The sequence below is a fragment of the Microchirus variegatus genome (assembly GCF_963457635.1).
Source record: "Microchirus variegatus genome assembly, chromosome: 6".
Classification (NCBI taxonomy): Eukaryota; Metazoa; Chordata; class Actinopteri; order Pleuronectiformes; family Soleidae; genus Microchirus; species Microchirus variegatus.
The window spans coordinates 33,000,541-33,021,856 of NC_139807.1; the positions used below are offsets into that span (position 1 = coordinate 33,000,541).

General features: G+C 44.0%; 1 protein-coding gene across 1 annotated transcript in view; it reads right to left on the reverse strand.

Moving 5' to 3' along the window:
* The window catches only part of zfhx3b (zinc finger homeobox 3b), a 90,277-nt gene that overhangs the window by 46,741 nt on the left and 22,220 nt on the right, over nt 1-21,316 (reverse strand). The window contains exon 4 of the mRNA XM_083891510.1: nt 11,795-12,026. Coding sequence (XP_083747636.1) covers nt 11,795-12,026 — 232 coding nt within the window. The remainder of the gene's footprint in view (nt 1-11,794; nt 12,027-21,316) is intronic.

Here is a 21,316-nt window from a genome sequence, read left to right on the forward strand (position 1 = left end):
TTACCCTGGAGCTCCACACCCAGGCTTCCACAAAGTGGGGAACATTTTTAAAAAAAGGTCCGATGCTCCCCCATCGGGGAACATAGGTACGACCCCCAGAGCGTCCTCATCACTTTAGCTGCTAACTGCTGTCGTTTTGCATCATATTCTTAAAGATGCATGGTTTTGGAAGCGTGTCATGCCTTATGCTGAACCGTACCGATGTCCGTTATATACCGGATTTGTTCCTCTTATGCATTCAGAGACGATAGGTTGCAGCCTTGGTCACTAAGCAACATATGAGCTCTGTGAAGAAGACACTATGAAAATTAAAGGATGATCTTTGTTGTTTGGCTCAAGCACAGCAATTCCCCATCTTCAGATAAAATAATATGGAACTCTCAGGAATCATTAAGAGCACTGGCGTACACTCCACCGGTTCCCCAATTAAATTTATTTTCGGTGTTTGTAGGCTGACGGTGACACACGACAAGAAAAATAACTTTAAAACATCAGTTATTCAGTTATTATTTGATGATTCTAGACATGTATTTTCATGACTACAAATCATTCATTGCACATTTGCGAGGCCTTCTGGCAAGACTGTCTGAACTCATGCAGCAATCAATTTCAATAATTTCTCATTAAAAGATTTGATTTTTAAAAACTGATAACAAGAAAATATGAAAATTCTTCCCAAGGCAAAAACAGGAAGAAGAAGAAAAAAAATGTCAGACATAAAATTAAACAGAACACAGAAAAACGTGTTATTTCCCTTTACTATCTTTTTCCTTTGAGTCGTGCAGGGGAGATAGCAGGGTGGTTATGGTGAGATACTATGGCTCCATTCAGACCTGGTATTAACATCCGTCCTGAGCGATCACATGCTGACAGAGCCACACTGGACACAGCTAATGTGTCCTGAATGCGTCTTTAGATCCCACAACAAAAAAACCCATTCAGAGCGATCTGAAGTATCACATTTTTTTTGCTCCTGTGAACAGAAACGATATGTGTGTATATTTACACACAGCCTCCATCAAATGTGAACACAGCAGATGCATCCAGGAGCCATGTTTGTGTCGGGAGAGAACAGCTGGTCTTAACGCTGTCCACTCGTGACCGGATCTCGCAGAGAGACGGACGTTTGTTTTATACCGAGTCTGAATGGGGCCCGCAGGACAGAAAGAGAGTGTGAGGTTGAGGTGATGGTGATGGTGATGGGGGTACCTTTCTGAATCCCTTCCTGAGCAACGGCGGAGCGCGGAAGTGAAGCGCGGAGACAGAGTGGAACGGACAGGAGCCGACTGCAGAAATCCAGAGAAACCAAGAGCCCAGAACAAGAGCACGAGCTAATGCTATTGTGGTCAATGCACAATAGGTCCCACAAAGTGACTGCAGAGGGCCCTTAAACAAAGAAGGCATTTCCATTCACTCTTCCCCATCCAATTAGATTCTTTTGCCCAGTTTAACATGACAAAAACAGAGGCCATTTTTCCTAATTCTGGCCTCTGTGCCACCTTAAACGGAGTAAGCCTCAGAGTGCTGGCCTGTGTGTTAAGACTGTCAACGACTTGTGACATGGATTCAAACACAAACACTGTGTTCTCCATTCGGCATCTGACACACAAATATGTTCCCTATCTCAGCTTTTCCCAAGTGCTCGAAATATTCAACATATAGACGAGAGAAAGGCATTTCCACAAAAAGACCGGTCATCGCGAAATATACGCTTTCTATTCGTTTTTTCCATGAAGAGAATTTGTGTGGTTTTTTTTTCCCAGTGAAAAACTGATTTTGCGAGGCGTACGTTTCAAACCAGCGTTCATATCCCCATGCCGTCGATAACTGACGTGTTTTCCATTGCAAGAAATCACTCCTAATTTAGAATAGAGCAAACAACATGGCTTTAGGGCAATCACAACTCAGCATATGCTTCTGGTAATAGACAGTAACAAGAAAAGTGTCTTAAATGATTACAACAATTAAGCTACAGTTCAGTGTCTGTGCTGCAAATGGCAATTACTGTGTTTTTTTACGTGTGGTTTTGTGTTAAACTCTTAGTTTCACACTTTGGTGAGAACAAACTTCATATATCAATCTCTCTCGTATGTTTCCAGGTTCAGCAAATTGCAATACAAATAATAACATAAAACTGCATGTCCTTCCATCTTGATGCTGTAACTTGGCTCGATATGCTCCTCTGTAAGCTTACAGAGCTAGCAGCATGGAAATTGACCTTTGCTTGCTTTTTAAACAGTGGCGTATTCATCTTAATGCTTCAAAATTGGTCAGGGTGAGGTGATGGGAAAAATAAATCAAAAGGGATGCACAAATGAATGCACGGAAAAAACGTAGGCCCATAAAACTGACAGCAGACATAACATCTATTTCAATGACAACAGGATTTTAACATCAACTCTATGGTAAAACTGTACAAGCTAATGAGTCAAAACATCGGTCACTTGTGCACTTGATTCCACAGGGAGAAAAAATAAAGAAATGAAACAAAAATAAAGAATCGTGTTGGCCTTTGATAAATGATACCGGTAACAGAAATGTTTTGGGCCCAAGTAAACAATCTCTGCAGTGTTTACAGAGCGAATGGCTGCTTAGTCACAGTTCCTTATTTAAATATAATCTATAACCACACTCAACCGAGCTCCTTTGCTTCAAACGGACAGATATTTCAACAGACAACTAATAAAACAGCAGTGGCAGAGCAGCATTTCCAGCCAGATGAAAAGCAACTGTAAGATCCGGGGTCGTCCACTGGACCAGGAGGAACACTGTAAATCTTTGCCTTGTGACCGTCCAGGACGGTCACAAGGCAAATACTATTTTGTCTGCGGCCGTCACTGGGCAGGCGATCTCGTTAGACAGCGACTTTCCAAACAAAAAGAGCATTAATGAGGTCATTACTCACCACAACTGTCTCTCTGTGCATCAGATTTAATGTACAATTCCACAGAATGGGATTGTAAGAGTCTGACAGCAGCTGACAAACAAAGTGGTGTGTTCATTTTTTATTTATTTTTTGTCTGTCGCTTATATCCAGTGGAATGGAGGTGACGAAACTTAGGATGCGTTCCAATATTTATCAGTTACGTTGCACACAGACGAGCCTCCGTCCCACTCGCATCACATTTTCTGTGTGTTCACCAAACTCGTCCGTTTCTCCTCATCCACCCTCGCCTCGCCCTCCTCAGGTGGTGTGTAGAGCACCATCAAGCACAGCCAATCAATGACTGCTGTTCACGCCCACAGGTAAAGGTTAGAAAGGTTTTCGCTGCTGAATTATTTCTGCACTTCTCTCATCGTGTCCATCAGACGGGCTGCTTTTAGCTGAGCGGGGGCTATTTTTTGCTAATGCGGTCGAAATATAAACGCATATAGTGTGTATTTCATGTCAATCCGTCCACATATCACATAAGATCATGCAGCAGAGCCACACTGAGGATTCTAAAATGTCATCTCTTTCCTTAAGACTCACGTTTATTGCATGGCCTTCTCTTCACTGCAGGTACAACTGAAAGGCGGTATACAAATAAAGTTATCTTTATTATTATAATTATGATTGGTAGCCTAAATTGTGTGTGTCTTTGTAAACACTTTAGATTAGGGAACACATATTCACCATTAACTAGGTGCTTACTAACATATATAAGTAGCATACTAGCCCTTTATTAGTCATCATTAAAGGCGCCATATGTAAGAATGTGGCCAAAAAAACGGCTACTACACTCAAATTCAAAATACCGAGGTCTTTTAGGTTTCGTTTTTTGATGTAACTGGCAACCCGTGGTTGCTCGGCAGCTGAGACTCTACTGACTGCAACGATTGGTAGACGGCGGTAGGTGGCGCCACGTGACGCCAAAACACGATTTCAAAGCATAAACATGATTTGCAGTCTGCAAAATATTATTTTTTAATGCAAATATTTTGTCTGTACTGTTGTTGTTGGTGAGTTCAGTTTGTTATATGAACATTATTCCTGAGTCTCTGTGACATATTAGGAGGATTTTAGATTTATTACATAATGCACCTTTAAGCATGCATTAACATCTTATTCTACATAAACTTATTCTACCGCTATTACCACATGAATTAAGATTTTTCCTAAGATTAATACGTGCTTAATATTTACTGATAAAGGGCTAGTATGCTACTTATGTTAGTAAACACCTAGTTAATGGTAAATCTAACGTGTTACCGTGTCTTTTTGTAAAGAATGTCTTGTTCCCACACACACACACATGCACACACACAGCTCACAACTCATCTATTAGAGAGTGGATAATGAAAGATCGCTGTTTTCGTGCAGCCTCTGTTTCATCTGCCTTCATTCTAATGGAGCCTGCAGAGTGTGAGGGCAACATGCTGCTGGATCGGGCATCCTTTACTCTGTTGTTTTGTTTTGTTGTCAGCGCGCCCAATCGTCTCCGCTGGAGCCAGGGTGAACATATCCATAGCGCAGATCGTGCCCTTTGATCCACCGGCTCTCGCTGGGGGTTACAAACAGCCGTAATGAAAAAGGGCCAGATAAAACTTTCCTTCGCCTTGACTCAATAGTTCCCAAACTTTACCCCATAGCTTGTTCTCTGATGTTGCCCGTGGTAAAAAATTGAGCAGCCTAATTCTGACAGCACGCAGCACTGTGTTCGTCCGATACCAAAACACAGGAACAAATGAAGCAATCTAAGCATTCAACAATTTATCGGGTTTAGTTCCTACCTGGCAAACACTTGCAATCAATATCATGGATGAGAACATGCTGTATTTGAGATGATAATGTGCACCTCAGGGAGACACTGTAAGGAGTAAGCTGTATGCAGAAAACCTAGAATAAAACACTACTACAACATATAACTGGTGAAGTAAAGACAAACAAGAGAAAGTTGTATCTCACAATCACAGTTTTCTTGTATAGAAAATGTGTAAATTGTGCATTCATTGTCGTAGACAAAGTTGATTTGATAATGAGAAGCAGACACAGCCGTCTCTTTCTAATTATAACATTTAAAGAGTCAGGAGAAGTGTGCCGGCTCTGTTCAAAAATCATATTCTCTAATAAGAAAGTTCAGCTTTCTATCACATTTTCCTATAAATCAGTCATTAAAGAGCAGAGACTCTTAAATGGACTCCTCTTTCACTCCATGTACCTGCATGGAAGTGACATAACTGCAGCTATAATTAAACCCATCACAGCCATTGTGTCTTTGTCACCTAATCTTCTCTCTCCTCCACTGTCTGTGTCCATCTCTAACCACAGGCTTCCCGCCCTCAGCTCTGACTGACAGGCCCTATGGTGGTTGTGGTCACTCCGCGTGAGTGACATGAGGGGCAGAGGGCCGACTTCATTACCTCCTCCTCCTCCCTCCGAGCTCCTCCTGATCCTACTGAACCAGTACCTCACACCACCGATCGCCACCTCTGCTCTGATATCCAGTAGCAAAGCCTCGAGGCCCCGAAAATAGAACTCATTAACACGTTTAGTAAGTACAAATGAGATGACTGTCTCCTGATGGACTGTCTATCTTTTGGATCAGCTTTCAAGGAGAGTGTGCGGTAATGACAAGAGAGAGGGAAACCAATATTATAATGTGCTGCCCCGTCTCTTCTGAAAAAGTGCTTGATGACAGGGAGAGCCTCGTGCACAGTGTGGACACCTATGAGCCTGCTCACATGCTGCATGGCTGAGTGTGTTTGCAAAATAAAATCCATGGCTTATCGACACCCATGTGCTATAAGTGTCAGTAGAATCCCACACGGGGCAAAAAAAAACCATACAGAGCACATGCAAGGTGAATTCAGCAGCACCAAGGGCCAATTCCAATTCCTATCTTAACCCTCAAGCTCAACCCTTAATCTTAACTGGCCTCAAAACCAAGTGTTGAGGGTTATTTTGTTACTTAGAAATAGGACACCCCTTAAATGCAGATACGTCTTCAGACTGTAGGGGGCAGAATAACGCCAAAGCTGCGTCCAGTCTGTCAACTCCAAAAAAGAAGAAGAAGAAGAAGAAGACATTTACATCAGGATTATTTATTCTGATCCGTTTGTCAGTCAAGTTATTAGGTTGTCAGTTAGTTATAAGATGATACTCATACAAATATTCAGCTGACAGTTACCACACACCACGACTTATTGAAAAGTAAACCACACCGGCCGACTATTGACAAAAGATGGTAAAATAAAAATAAATGTTACGCAACAATGACGTCAGTAATCCATAATATGGACCTAAACTAAGATCATTTTTATATCTCTATTAACAAAGAAAATACTTCATTTGTATCGCACTCGCTTCACTGCTTTCGGCGCCATCTTTCTTATGCGAAAACACACAATGCATTCTGGGTAGCCCTTGCTCCCAAGGGTGGTCTCGGAAAATCTCGATATTGAGGGCGATACAGCTCCTCAACTGAATTTTTCTGAGAATCGGGACAGCACTAGGACTAGAGGGAGAGCATTTTTGAGATTGAGGGTTAAGCAAGGAATTGGAATTCACCCCAACAGTCAACAGTCTCCCCTGACTACATGTTTATTTCACTGACTTTTAAGGGGGTTGTTTTTGTTGTTTCAACAAGCTTATACCGTTACTGAATGCATTACTTTTCTGATTATCTCTTTGTCTCACGATACAAACACTCTCTGTCCAAACGCTTTGATGTTTGCTGCTTCTCTTCTATTCCGCGGCCGATTATTGGACTTGCTGGCATTCACATATCCAGACTCGACCCACCTTCCAGCCCCGAGGACAAAGCTACCAGTATTTACAGAAGGAGGGTTCAGTCAGGAGGTAGTAAAAAAAAATCTGGACACCAGACGTTTTTATTCGCAGCCTCAGAACAGAGCGGCTGCTTTCAGGTCAATGTGCTGTTGCGGGATGAGCCAGCAGAGGAATTCCAAGCGAGACTGAAGCAGGGGCAAAGGGAGGGAAAGAAGCTCGCATGTGTTAGAGCAACAAGGTCAAACGAATGCTGATACACAAGTGGAAAATCTATAAAGCCATCATTTTGGCTTTTTAATAAACGTCAAGTCTTTTGTAATATTTTCAAAATGAAAAGTAATACATTTATGAATTTCCTGGCACGTTCCGTGGACAGCAAACAATTTCCTATGCTGCTTTGATGCCCTTCGGACAAGGATTAGCAGGCAGGCGACTGACGGAAGCCCGACTGAGCTGTGGGCCCTCTGGGGCCCTGCTCATCCAGGCCTGCATGGTCCTCATCCTCATATCCACTCTGCATCACCAAGGCAATAACAGCCTTTATTAAAAGCGCATTGCAGCAGTGTCTGTCTGTGCAACTTACTTTCAGATTGGCCATAATGTGGCATGTAGAATGGCTCTGATGGTTAGGGGCTACAATATCCTGTTTTGGAAAAGGTTTACTTTGCATTTTAACAAGCATGAATAAAAGAGGACATTCCAGAAATGGCGACCGTCTGTTTTGCTTTTGCCTGTGGGGGGCAAGAGCGAGAGCTTTGGCCTTTGCATGCCATCAGAGCGTGACCTGGCTCACCTCTGATTTTACCTGGCTTTAACAGCTTTAGCTCAGCCATTGGACATACAGATAACTTAAATATGATGAGCAGGGGGAGGGTAAAGCGACGTCTACCATCATTGAATCCCAATGTGAGCTTGCACGTTGTTAATGGAAATCCTAAAATATAAGTGGGTTTTCCCTGTTTGCTCCGTTGGTGCATTTTTCCATGTCACAGTCCATTTTCCAGCTTTTTCAGATTGTCTCAAGAATTATGCATGAGGCAGGGAGAGGGAGGGAGGGAGGGATGTGGGGAGGGTAGAGAAATGCCTCTGTTGTCAGGACAGGCCTTGCTATTAGGTGTGTGACCCTGAAAGCGCACCCCTTTTAGCAAAACAAGCCATGGATCTCATATTGGATACCACTATTATGCGGTAATTTGTATGCATCCATTCGTCTCATTTCCATTTAATAATGCACACAGCTCCCCCTGCCCAGTTTCTCAAACTGGTCATTAAAAGTAATGCTGATCTAAACTGGGGGCTTAAGTTCCACTTACAAGCTCTCGCGGTGTGGTGGATGAAACAACTGCAGAGTCAAAGTGAGATAACCCCTCCCCAGACTGCTCTTTGCCCTTGAATACTCAGGTCTGTGGTGAAACAGACAGGAGACAGTGACTAGTGGCTGACCAGGCGGCCTCAGGCCCAGGCGGCCTCAGACCCAGCCCCAGCCCCAGCCTCAGCCCCAGCCCCAGCCTCAGCTCCAGCTCCAGCTCCAGCTCCAGCCTCAGCCTCAGCCTCAGCCCCAGCCTCAGCCTCAGCCCCAGCCCCAGCCCCAGCCCCAGCCTCAGCTCCAGCTCCAGCCTCAGCCTCAGCTCCAGCCCCAGCCCCAGCCTCAGCCTCAGCCTCAGCCTCAGCCCCAGCCTCAGCCTCAGCTCCAGCTCCAGCCTCAGCCTCAGCCTCAGCCCCAGCCTTCTCCTTCTCCAGCTTCAAGGCTCACAGACAGGGATTTCCTCCCGCGACGAGAGCCAAGCCGTCACAGCCCAGCGATCAAGGGCCTGCCATCTGTGACTGAGGCAGATTTACAGCAGGGCGCTAATCCACACTGTCACAGCCACATTTATTCGCCCATCGCTGCCATACGTATAAACACACACTCGTACGCCAAGGGGCCATGCACCTTTCTTTAGGGGCATGATGCAATCCCACAGTCTATGCTATCAGAAAATAACTTCACTTGATTAAATGTTAAGAAATGAGAAACCTCAATGTGTCACTGAGTTGAATGCCCTGGTGAACATCACTCATACAAAATAGGGTCATCATACACTCAAGTGTCAGACTAACACACATGCAGCAGCTCCTTAAACTTGTTCCCCCACTTCTGCTTTTGTTCCACAAGTATTTTCTGTACAGTGCTCCTGCACCTCCATGCTTTACATGTGACATTTTTCAAGTTCAATATATTGTCATTTTTCATACTGTCGTTTTTCTCATCAGTGCAATATCCATATCCCTATTTAATATCCTTATTTAATAGCTCAACCTTGTTTCCTTACACTGTGAATAACATGTGCATACTGTGTATATTCTGCAGACCGGTTATAATGTACATTCTACATTCTATTTTTAAACCTATTTTAATAGTGTTAATATCTTTATATATTGTACTTATTGTATTACTTTTTGGCAATGCATGTTTATTATTTATTATCCTTATAACACTGGAAATTTCCCCACTGCGGGACTAATAAAGGACTATCTTATCTTATCTTATCTTATCTTATCTTATGTTAGAGTCAGGAGTCAGCAGACATCATTAAGCCCTAACGTTGACATTAACATGACATCAGGTATTACATCTCCTCTGTAACCTCTAAAACTAGAGCATATCTTATATGTGACACACGTGTGTACGTATGTTCCACCTGGTAACGCAGAACCACTTCTTAAAGCGATAAAAGCCAGAGCTGGTGCAGAATCTGTGATCTGTTCGAGTCCGCAGCTGTAATGTCTGCACACAGGGGGCAGCTGTGTGGTTCCCTCTGAGGCCTCCTCTCCTTTCCCCACAGATAAAGAAGGGTTAAAGAAGACAAATGGAGGCGGAGCGACAGAGCAACATGCCTAAGCAGCACATTCTCAGTGTGAGCAAGAATTAAAACAATGCAGGTCTGTTATCCCTGTGTTAGTCTAATTGGCAAGAAAGCTCGTTTCTGCTGCCCTTGCTCTTCTCGGACATCCAGCCCAGAGGAGATATGTGGCTTCAAATCCCCCCAGTCTGTGTTTGCTGCATCATCATAAGAACCATTAATATTAATAGCAATATAAAGTGTAAAACATACACTTTAATATAAGGGGTCTGAATATACCACTTTATTACATTTCAGAGTCAGAAAGGAAATCAGTTACCTCCCGTTTAAGGGCAAATGATCAAAGACATTGTTGTCAAAAATGATTCTGGCTTTGTTTATTCATAAATAATGTTATGCTACTCTATGATTACAAGCCACCGTCCTATAGTTGTGAGCCTTAAGGGGGAAAAGCAGGTTTTACTTGTATTTGGGGTCTGGGAGAAGTGAACCACGATCACAGAACAGCAGCAGGCAAAGGAATTACTGTCGAGGTGACCCAGAAATCCAGGGGCAACTTTGTGTTAACAAGCCAGTGAATGTTCCCCCACTTTAGCGACGTTAGCTTTGCCTCCACCACACAAAAAAGAACCACGTTCCACAAGAAGAACAAGCAAAGAGGAAATTAAATATTACAAAAGGGGAGAGAATGGTTCAGCGGCCGTGCTGCAGGGAGGAGCTTTGAGCAGGACTGATGCAACTGATGCTGCTGACATTTGAGGTGTGAAAAGGCAATTTCAGTGTTAATGATTAAATGAACAGCTCTGCTTATTAATAAGGTAATTAGGTCATGATGCTCCGCCAAACTATTAACTTTTTTTTATTTTATTAAAACTATTTTATTTGACTCAATCTGAAAAGTAAAAAAAAATTGGATTTAAGGTTTGACTGAGTCCTAAACGATGATGTAATATAATATAATTACATCATTGGTTTAAGAGGAAATAACGAGGAACAACATGCAATTCTCAATATGGAGGCTTCTAATTAGTGACACAACAGCGTTTATATACGTCTACAAATGTATCTACCAAATGAAGGACAGCAATAAAGGGGCATTAACAACAGTCTCAATAATGAAGCATCACCATCACCATCACCATCATCATCACAAGCTGACTGAGCTGTGTAATGTGTAATGGTACTGCCCACACACTGAAAGGGCCTATTATCTAACACATGGCTTGGATTCCTCACTGTGGCACACACATAGGCATGTAGCATTAAAAAAAATAAAACCCCCAGCAGATAAACACATTTATTTGCAAACAGCACAACATCTCCTCCTGTCTGAACACACACAAGTAAATTCCCCCAAACCCTTTTAACCTAAACGGTCCTTCCTCTCTTGCCTTTGCATGTTGGTTTGTCCACTGTACTGTAGTCATTAACATATTTGGAGTGCAGCGAGCAGAAAGCTTAATTGCCCCTAATTGCTCAGCTAAATATGTTCTCTAATGATTTGCTTCAGATCTGTGACTGCCTTCTGCGCAATTTCCCGGCCGCCGGGTTCATTATCCCTGCCTCCTTGGAACAAAGCATCTTCACAGGCTGGCCTTTTCCCCCTACATAACACAGACAGCGAGTATGTGTGCGAGGGAAGTAATGGCTCCCTCTTGGAAGGGGCACACAATAGAGCGCCTTTGTCAGGGCACAGGAGTTAAAGTGATTAGAAAACCAAATCTCTGCTAAGAAAGAGTGTTAATTGACCACAGCTCACTCTTTCTAATTAGTCAATAATAAATGAGCAGTCGATGCACTTTGTTTCAAACATGCTAGTGTTGTTGTAGCTGTTGTTGTTGTTGTTGTTGTTGTTGCAGTTGCTGTGGCTGTTAAGCTCCTCCTCTTTTGGCCTTAATGCTCTGTGTCAATATGACTTATATGGTCAAAAAAAGGACATCTTTGTGAACAGGAAATGCTTTTTTGTTCCCTTCAGAACTAAATGATTAATTATGACTTTATCCCTCTGTTGTGTTTACCATCAACAACAAACCCTACTTATAATGATGCTGTTGTGATTTGAACACAAATGATATTGTCTAACGATAATTCTGTAGACAATAACATGGTAAACGTGGGTAAACTTTGACAGCTCTCGGTTGTGTTAAAAAGGCAGAAAACATGTGAGGAAAGATCGAAAGAAAAACAAAAACAAAGATTATACACACACACACACACACAAAATGTGGCCGGTTCTGACCTGTGTCTGAAGAAGGGCATTTGCGGATGGTGAAGATGGAGCTCAGGTCCTCGTCCTCCTCCGGCAGACCCTTCTGCAGGCGCTGAAGCTTCCTGAGGCTCTCGCTGCGCTGGTGCTTCATGGAGCGCACATGCTGGATCAGGTTGAGCTTGGCCTTGGTCGAGTAGTTACACAGCACACAATGGTAGTAGCAGGCATCACCCTCCACCGCGTTTTCGTGCTGCTGCAGGTGCTGTGGGAGGGGATGGAGAGAGCGAGAGACAGAGACAGGGAGAGAGCAAGAGAGAGAGAGAAAAATGAACAAAGAGAAAAGAGAGAGAAAGGTTATTGTGGATGGCATATAGCTGGTCGAGGCACTACTGAGTCACTTTCACTCACACAGTTGGCAAATGAACAAATCAATTCCCCAATCTCAGACCAGTTGTTTAACACCCAGACCTCTTCCACTCCAGGACAACTGTTTGGACTGCACACTTTTTGCCCGCGCAAGTGTCTGTATCAGCGGACTAAAAAGGACAGGAGAGGCCTGGGAGGCATGCAAATCTCAGGGGGCCCAAGGGCGGGCGGGCGGTCGGGGGGGGGGGGGACACATCAGCCACCCTTCAGAAGCTGAGGGTCTACAGCCTCACAGACGGAAGGGGAGCATTGATCCCCTTCACTCAACAGAAGCCTCCCCGTCTCTGAAAAGGAAACTCCAAACATCTGCCTGTTTCACGCATGGGATGCTAAATATTGATCACGGCGAGTTAAATCCTCGCTCTCTTACACAGAAAGAGAGGCCAAGTCCGCCACGGTGCCGAGGCAGAAAAGGCCGACTTAGTGCATTCTGTAAGAAAGTGGAACATTCCGCAACAGGAGGACGCAAACCTTCCAAGGACGGTTGAATCAGAGCCGGTATTGACCCTCCAACAGTAGTAGGCCTGTGCCAGTTTTCAGCTGACCCTCCACGGTGTCACAACACTCCGAACACCCAGTAGTGACACGATACCACCACAGAGCTCCAGTCTAATCACCTCCTGCACGGCTCAATCAATGACGCAAGACCAACACAATATGGCCGGGGGGCCTGGTGTGAGCAGCAGAGTTATTGACCATTAACCACCTAAAGCGCCACATTGATGGTTTTCTGCATGTTTACAGTAAAATCCCTCAGACTCAGTACGGCCACTTGTGTCACAGCAGCCGTGTGCTTCTCCTGTATCAAATCCTGCCATGCGGATATCTGCGGCTGCAATCAATGTCAATCACCGCAAGTTTTTTCTCTTTCTTCCTCTCGGCTCCCACATCTCCTGCGAGACATACCGAGAACCGAAAAAATACATAAAAAATAGCCGTATATATATATATTTTATAATGTTTTTCCCCCAAAACGAGTTGCTATTTCTGAAAAAAAGGTTAAATGCATTGACAAAAATGAACATGCAGTAAAAAAAAAAAAAAAGAAGCTAATTCCTCATGTAATTAACAGTAACTGAAAGGTTTTAATTAAAGCTGAGTATACTCAATCAGGGTTTACATGCTAAACTTCCCTGTGGTCATTTACTTTAAATATGACTTTGATTTAAATGGTTCAGAAAACTCCACCATTCATCAAGGAGAAGCTAAACAGTCCTCCTCGTGTTTAGCCGGCTGACAAATGTAAAAGCAATGGAAACATTAGACATTTAACCACATTACATCTAAATCAGGTGTTGACAGGCTGCTGAAAAAAAAAAAGCCATAACAATATTAAAGCCTCCCTAAAATGCTCTTGTCCCTTTCTCCTAATGTTTAATTTTCTGGCAATATTGTAATATCGCTATGGGGTTTTCTGAGCTATTGTATTTCATTCTCTTTGGTTTCATATTTCTCACTTCTACACCTAAAATGTGCATTAAGACACCGCTTCCAGGAAAAGGAATAGGAGTTTTTTTTTTTCCCTTCCTTTTTGTGAGCCCCACAGCTCTTGGTGTAATAGAGTTATTAGGTGATTGCAAAAGACCGTGTGTCTCTGTGTGCTCTCCTTTCTCGCCTCCTTTTAAGCCATCCATGATGTCATGAATAGGTGTTGCGGGATATTGTGGGAGCCGTTCCTCCTCCTCCTCCTTTTCCTTTTCCTCCGTGCACAAATATTGCATCAGAAATAAGGTAGAGAGAAACCTGAGAGACAGATTCAGTTATAGATAACACCAAATCCATCATGCTAACTGCTTTTAGCCACAGCAGATGTCTTGAATTAAAATTGCCGCAAATGACTCAAGGCTGCAAAAATTTACAAGAAGACAAGTTTTTTTTTTTTTTTTTTTTTTTTAGAAAATGACAGCACCTGACCAAAAACTTCAAAGCTAGTCTCAGGAGGTAGAAAAAAAAATCTGGGAGTTTTATAGTTTCCCATAAAAACCACAGGGTTTATATAGGAGTGAACTTGAAACTGCCCCAGAATCTGTCGTAATTCACGATAAACCTGACTATCCAGGAAAATGGCCTTAACAGGGCCAAAGCTGACCTGCCCCGGTGCTTGTAGCTCTGTCTACAAAGTCAAACGCTTACACCTGTAAAACACCACTTTCACCAGCTCTGCACTGGCCATGACCCAAGGCATTCTGGGTTTTTTTCAGGGAGTCAGTGGACAGGGTAAGAGATCATCCCTTCCTGCTCATGTTGGTGTCCCAAAGAACACAGAGGTAAAATTATATCCACAACAACAAACAACTCACATGCAAACATTTTCTCTAATATGGATTTAATACGCTCTCATTTGAAATTATTAACGTGACAGAATACTAAGTTCCTGCTGACGCACGCACACATGTGCTCACTCACCCACTTACTCACTCACTCACTCAATCACGCATATATATACTTTTAATTTGAAACATAATAATGCAAAGGAACGGGGGCCTATGTCTGTTTCCTATGAACCTGCAATGAAGCCCCTCGTTGATAAATCACCTCCAACTGGAGAGCAGGAATTTGGCAGCCTAATGAAAAAGTCATGTTGAGCTGGGACGAGTTGGACGGCCCAACTCTGGGGTTTCTGAGCGACCTATCAAGGCCCCAGCGAGAAGGGAGCTGCAGAGAGTAATGGAGGAAGGTTTGCTGGGTCAGGCGTGGATTCAACACCGCTGAACTGTCTGGGAATTTACTGCAGTTGTACACGACACGGTGCAGGTGTGTGACTGGTAAATTTCACATCGATGCTATTGATGGTGCTTTAAACGTATCATATTTTGCTGTGTTTCATAAGATGCAAAAGTCCCTTCAGAATCTACATGAAGGACAGATAAGTAAGTGATGCTTTTAGCTACCTGTGGTTTATATATTTTAAAGTAGACCTAGACCGGAAGTTCCAATTAACGCCGTTTTTTAGTGTGTATCTGCGTCATTACCTTGTTTACGAAGCCCTGAAGGTTCTAAACAAACAGTTCAGCCACTGCTAAGAACGCTGTGTTTTATTGTAATCTCGGGCTCAGCGAGATCTCTGAAAAAACCCGGTCCGGTTACGTAAACAGCGGTTCTCCTGAACAGCAGATCCTCCTGCTCCGGGCACTAGTCCGGGCACATCCGGTTGCGTACATTGAACCACAGAAGAAGAAGAATAACGTCCGTTGTGGAGGTGTTTCACGAGCGACAGTGTCTTCTGACTCCGGGTCTGACTCCGGGTCAAAGGTCGTCAAAGGGACTGTGGCGGGGAGTCGTGAAGAAGCTATTTTTAAACACTGAGATTTATGTCTGAAATATCGCGGCTCAGGAACAGCGTCAGAAAAGAGGGATTTCTATCGGCTCGTTTACGGCAACCAGGAGGTTTTTGAGCATAAAAACAATATAATGTATGTAAGTAGACCTCCATAACTAACATATATGTGCAACAGGACCACTCTATGGGAGATTTAAGGCATAATAACATCAAACATGATGAGGCCAACTATCTTTTTTAATTAGACCTTTTCTGCTGAAAGTCCAGTTCTCAGCCTTGTTTCACACCGTGGTGGTTTTTCACGGATAAAACGAGCACTCACGATTTCCCGAGCCTCTCGCTCTTCGATGGAGCACCTTGTCTCTTTCTGCGGAGGCTGAAGCAGCGCTTCACGCTTAATGCCTTTTTTTTCAGGTAAAGAGAGGACGGGAGCGGTGTGGGCACCACCCCGTCCTCTCTCTCGCAACTCTGCAAGTGCACCTTGATCTCTGAGTGGGCAATATACGCCTGTATCAGTTTCACCACCCACCCGGAGCAGTGCATACATCTGCATTTCCATCCATTTAAATGTAAAGTAAAAGTGCACCTTTAACACAAAACAGTGCGGCTGCTGAGAGAGTCCAACTCACACAAGATGGAGGTGGGTATTACTGGAAGGGAGACGGAGATCCGGTAATTCCGAAAGAACGGCTCCCGATGGAGTAGCACAACACAACATGTACACGCAAACAAACGCATACAAAAAATATAGATTAAAAACCGGTACACTCACACATGAACACGTACGGTAACCATTATGATAATACCCTACGTTCTAGCATTAAATGAATGCATTACAACAGCTATCAATTCTGAGAGAGCTGCCAAATTCCCTCTGTGAGAGGGAGCCATGGAATATTGCTTTGTAATTGTCTTCTTCATTCTCCTCTCGTCTTTGGTGTCGGTGTGTGCGTGCATAAACAGATGTGTTCTCACATGAGCTACCTTGCAGTGCAAGAGAGTATAGAAACAGATGATTACATCCTCAGAAATCACTGACCAGGCTTTTGTTTTATTATAACCCCACAAGATAAACATACAAACTAGTTTCTGACACAAGAATAAAGCCCAATTTATACTCCGTACTGCGTAAAGTGCTCTACGTAGGTTACGGAAACCCCTCCACGTCGCCGGAGAGCCTGTCGGAGAGTCTCTCCGTCGCCTCCGGCTGCACAAAACATTTTTTAAGTGTCCGTCGCTCCGTCAAGGCACAACGGAGACGGCAAGGGCTGCGATTGGTCCTCAGGACAGGCCGAGATAACGCTGCTCTGTGCCGGGCCACAGAGGCGGAGCTGATCACCGCCAACAACGTTGCCACCAAACTATAAATACGTCATATCTTAACACACACAGCACGTTTAGACTCTAAATGGATCATTTCTCGCCTCAAATGATCTTAAAACTGCGTTCTGTGACACAGAAAAGTGAGAAACGGCCACTGTTTCAATGTTATTCCGCTGCAACAACAACAACAACAACAGTCTTTCTCTCTCGGACGCCATTGCTCACTGTAGCCAAAAGCACAACAACCTTGCGTAGCGACCCCTAAGGATCGGACGGGAAATTGCAGTGCGTATCCGGCACCACGACGGAGAACTATGAAGGCTCGAGGGGTCTCCGTGGTTACGTAGTGGGAGAAGTATAACGTGGCCTTAAGACGAACAACACCTTTGTTTTTCAAGCGCAGTGATGTCACGGTCGTAATTATAACCAATGAGGTAACTGCATTTGCGTGTGAATGGAGACAATGTGATGTGCCTGTTGGCCTGAAAAACACACTGTCGCCAAAAGGGAACAGAAAACACCTTCAGTTTCACTGAAGTGTCAACTGTGGAAATAGTAAACACTTGCACACACACACGCACACACACACACACACAATACTGCCTGCTTCTGAAAGTTACAAATCTGGAAGTTACATTTCAAAAGAGTTTATTTCAACGATTAAAGAATGAAAATATTATTTTTTTTCTTTAATGACCCCTTCCTTCACATGAAAACGTGTCACTGTGTGTGGGATTTGCGGAGAACTCGGTTCCCATACGTCTGCACTCTGGGATTCCCCCTCGATCTGTAAGCAGGATATTCAGCAAAGCAAAGCAAAGCAAGAGTGAACGGTGTGAGCGAGGGCTTTCAGTTTGGCCTGTGCCTCCCTCTCTGCCAGCAGCATGAAAAACGGCTCCAACCACAGAGGCCCCACTGGGTGCCAAGTGTGGGTTGGCTGCTTTGAATTAGCCACTGCAAGCTGCAACATGCCTCCAACTTAGCTTGTGGCTTAAGGGGACTGAGTATTCCAGGCCCAAACTGTCTACCTGTTTCCTGAGCTTCACCCCCACCCTTGTCCTGTCTTCCCCTTTACGCTTCCTAATCCATGGTACCCCCCCCTCCACCCCCCCCTCTCTCTCAAGGTCCATATTGTACTAAGTCGCTTCCTCTACTGCTCAGCTATAGAAATGATCCATCGCTGCCCGTGAATAAAAACAGGCTGCATATTTTGTCTCTGAGAGGAAATAGAGAAACAAAACGGTCCTCTGTGTTGTGAGGAAGGGTAAAGGTAAGACGGATCACTGTAGGTGTCCTTGGAGAGGATGACTTAACATAGACCTGTGAAACAAAGTAGCCCAAGAGCAGTCATGGAGACACTTAAAGACAATGCAGCGACTGGCGCTCCACACCCACCACTCTTACTTACTTTAACATTAAATAAAGCAATAATTATTGAATTCCGTTTGAATGAGTAAGATGCTGGAAAGTAAACAAAGGGAACATAATTGCAGAGGGAAGGCAATCAATGCAGGCAGTCATTTGGGCCATGTTGATTGTGTAGGCTGCTGTATGTGTGTGCGTGTGCATGTGTGTAGCCACGGCGGGTCTTAGGTGAGCTAAGGAGGGAGTGTGTGCTGTGACAAGGAGCTGAGTAATACACTCTCCCGTACGCACACGCACAAAACAAGAGTTGGGTAATCCCTCCTTCAATAATGACCCAGGGCTTTAAACAATAGCTCTCAATCAGCTGATCAATGTGTCCACATAATTCATGTGCAAGTCACTTTCTTTGAAACGGGTGGAGGGGGGGCGGCGGGTGGGGGGGGGGGGGCAAGCGAGCCAGCGGCAGAGAGATCAATGCCCTGCGCGGTGATAACGAGCCCAGGACTGCGTCCACAGGAGCCCCACACTGGCGTCCAGGGTCTTTCTCATTAAGAACATTTGGATAAGCATGGCCGTGCATACATAATGTGCGCTTTTAATCGTCGTCAGATAAACACAGTGCACCGCCCCCTTTTCTTTAATGAGCTCGGTCCAGCTTTTGTGACACACTGCAATGACTCCAAAACAGGCAGGAAATGATGTCAATCCATACCTAAGAAGGAGCGGGTGAAAAAAAAAAAAAAAAACAAGTAAAGCAAATTAACAGCAAGCTGTTGGCCTCCTCGTTGAGTAGCTAATTAACAGCTTAACCTCCTGGTGCCTTTATGAAAGCCACATTGGGAGGGGCATTCCAAAACTGCAGTACAACAAGTCTGCCTGCAGGAGGCGAGAGCAGGATGTAGGCACAGGGATACCCAAACAACTGCTCCAGCCACTTTCATGACATGAGCACTGGCAAGGTACCATCTGGAAGCAGAACGGGGGCAAATCAGGACCTGCCGTGGCCCTTCTCTCCATTAACCACAGCACTGTGTCAACATAACAACCCTCCATTTTGGACAGTGGTGACTTTAATTACTCGTACAGAGCTGGGGAAGAAACCTATTTAGATTTTACATTTCAGCAAAGCAGGAAGCACAAGGCAGACGTGGATGTTCAGAAAAATCTCAATAATAGGTAATTGAATCTGTGTTTTACTTGATGACTCGCATTGTAAGAAAAGAAGGAACCAGTTTTGAGATGTAATAAGCCTGTAATACTATTGTAAAAACAGATATCCCTTTAACTCAAGACTACAATGAGATTACAGTAAAACACAAAGTAAAGAAGCAGGTGTGTGCAAAGAACACACTAGCGTTCTGTCTAAATGTTCCTTTTTGCAGCCTGGTATCAAAAGATTCCTTTAAAATGGCTGCATCCAGATTCTACTAATGTTATAACACAGACAGCCCTTTGTCATCCGGCTAAGAAATTGGGCAGAAACACAAGACGTATTTACATATAACGTGACAACTGTCCTTACACTATGGACCGCTTGTTTCACTCTGGAGCTTTTTTCACATGTCGTCTGTGATGACGTTAAGCTCCAGCAATCAACCAAACAAAATCTCTCTCGCACAAACGTATGAGAGGATTCATCGCACTGAACGTCTGAACAGACAAAACTGTCAAAACGACCGTGTCTGCATAATAAATACGAACACGAGACGACAGACTCGATCTGGAATCGGATGCACAGTAGGTCATCGACGTGTTAGCGGAGAAAACGCAGAGGCAGCTCTGCACAATCACAGCCGACACGAGCCTCCAACACCTCTCTGCTTCTCATTTGTCACTTGCCAGCCGCACAATGGTCGGCACGGCCTTGTGGAGCCACTTGTGAGACGAGATGAGGATGAAACAGAGTTTGGAGAAAGAAGAGGCCGATATGAGAACGACGTAAAGACGGTGAGTCCATGGCACAGGGAGGTGGTTGGATTAAGATACTGGCAAACACCACTTGTAATGATTAATGCAGTCAGAGGGAATTAAATTCAGAGCAGGAACATTACCCAAACACAATTAGTCCTCGAGAACAAACATCACACTCTGCTGTGCATGCAGATTCACTGCCGTTCATTGTAAGGGAGGTAAAATGATCAGGCCAGTTGTGGATTTCAAGAGCATCAGTGTTAGAATGATGTGTCCCTGCAAACCTCTCTGGCTTCTGTGATCCAGGTAAAAAATAAATTTAAAAAAAGAGCCCTTTACTGTGTCCACAGCAGTGGGGATAACCAAAAGCCAATGCTTACTGCACTGCAGGTCTGCCCACGCTCTTGCCTCTAAGCCTATTGTCATTAGCTGATCTCCTGTTCCACCTTTTTCGCTGACGTAACGGCAGAGAGGAGACACAGAATACAGTCTCCTCAGGCTTGTATTATCTAGCTTCCACCCCTGGCGTTCTCAGTTTGGTAGTGTAAATATTTCATTACCACATAATTGGTTGCTGCTTCGGGCTATGCAATAAGGCTGTGATCGCTGAAACACTGTATGTTTTCTGACTAGCCTCTATCTTTTTTTTTTATATGCAAAACGTATAAAAAAAATGTGTTTTTGGGGTAGAGGGCGTGCGAGAACTCATAAAGGGAAAGGTTTACTTGCTCATGCACTGCCCTCACACCAGCTCGCTTGAGACACTAGCTAATTAAGAACAGTGATGATGTGCTCAGCCAGTGTCAATATTTAACCCAGTCTAACTCGGCTATCTTTATTAGTAGCGTCGCGCAGAGGGAAGGAGCTACACAAGCTTTGAGAGGTGCTCTTTTTTTAAAATGAAAATTAATGAGTGGGGTTGAGTGGAGTTGAATATACAAAGTAGGTCTATATGTGGAACACGGAGTAGCTCGTTGGAGTGAAACCGCTGCTGAAGGTTCTTCAAGCAGGTCACACACCAAACACCCACTAGCTTCACCCGTAATCTCTCCTCCGTACGCGGTAACTAAAAAAGCTGCAACTGTGACGAGTGAAACTCCAACATTTCACTTTTGTGCGTAAAGGTGCAATATGTAATAAATTATAAAATCCTCGTAATATGTCACAGAGACTCAGGAATAATGTTCATAACAAACTGAACTCACCAACAACAACAACACAAAATATTTGCATTAAAAAAAAGTTTC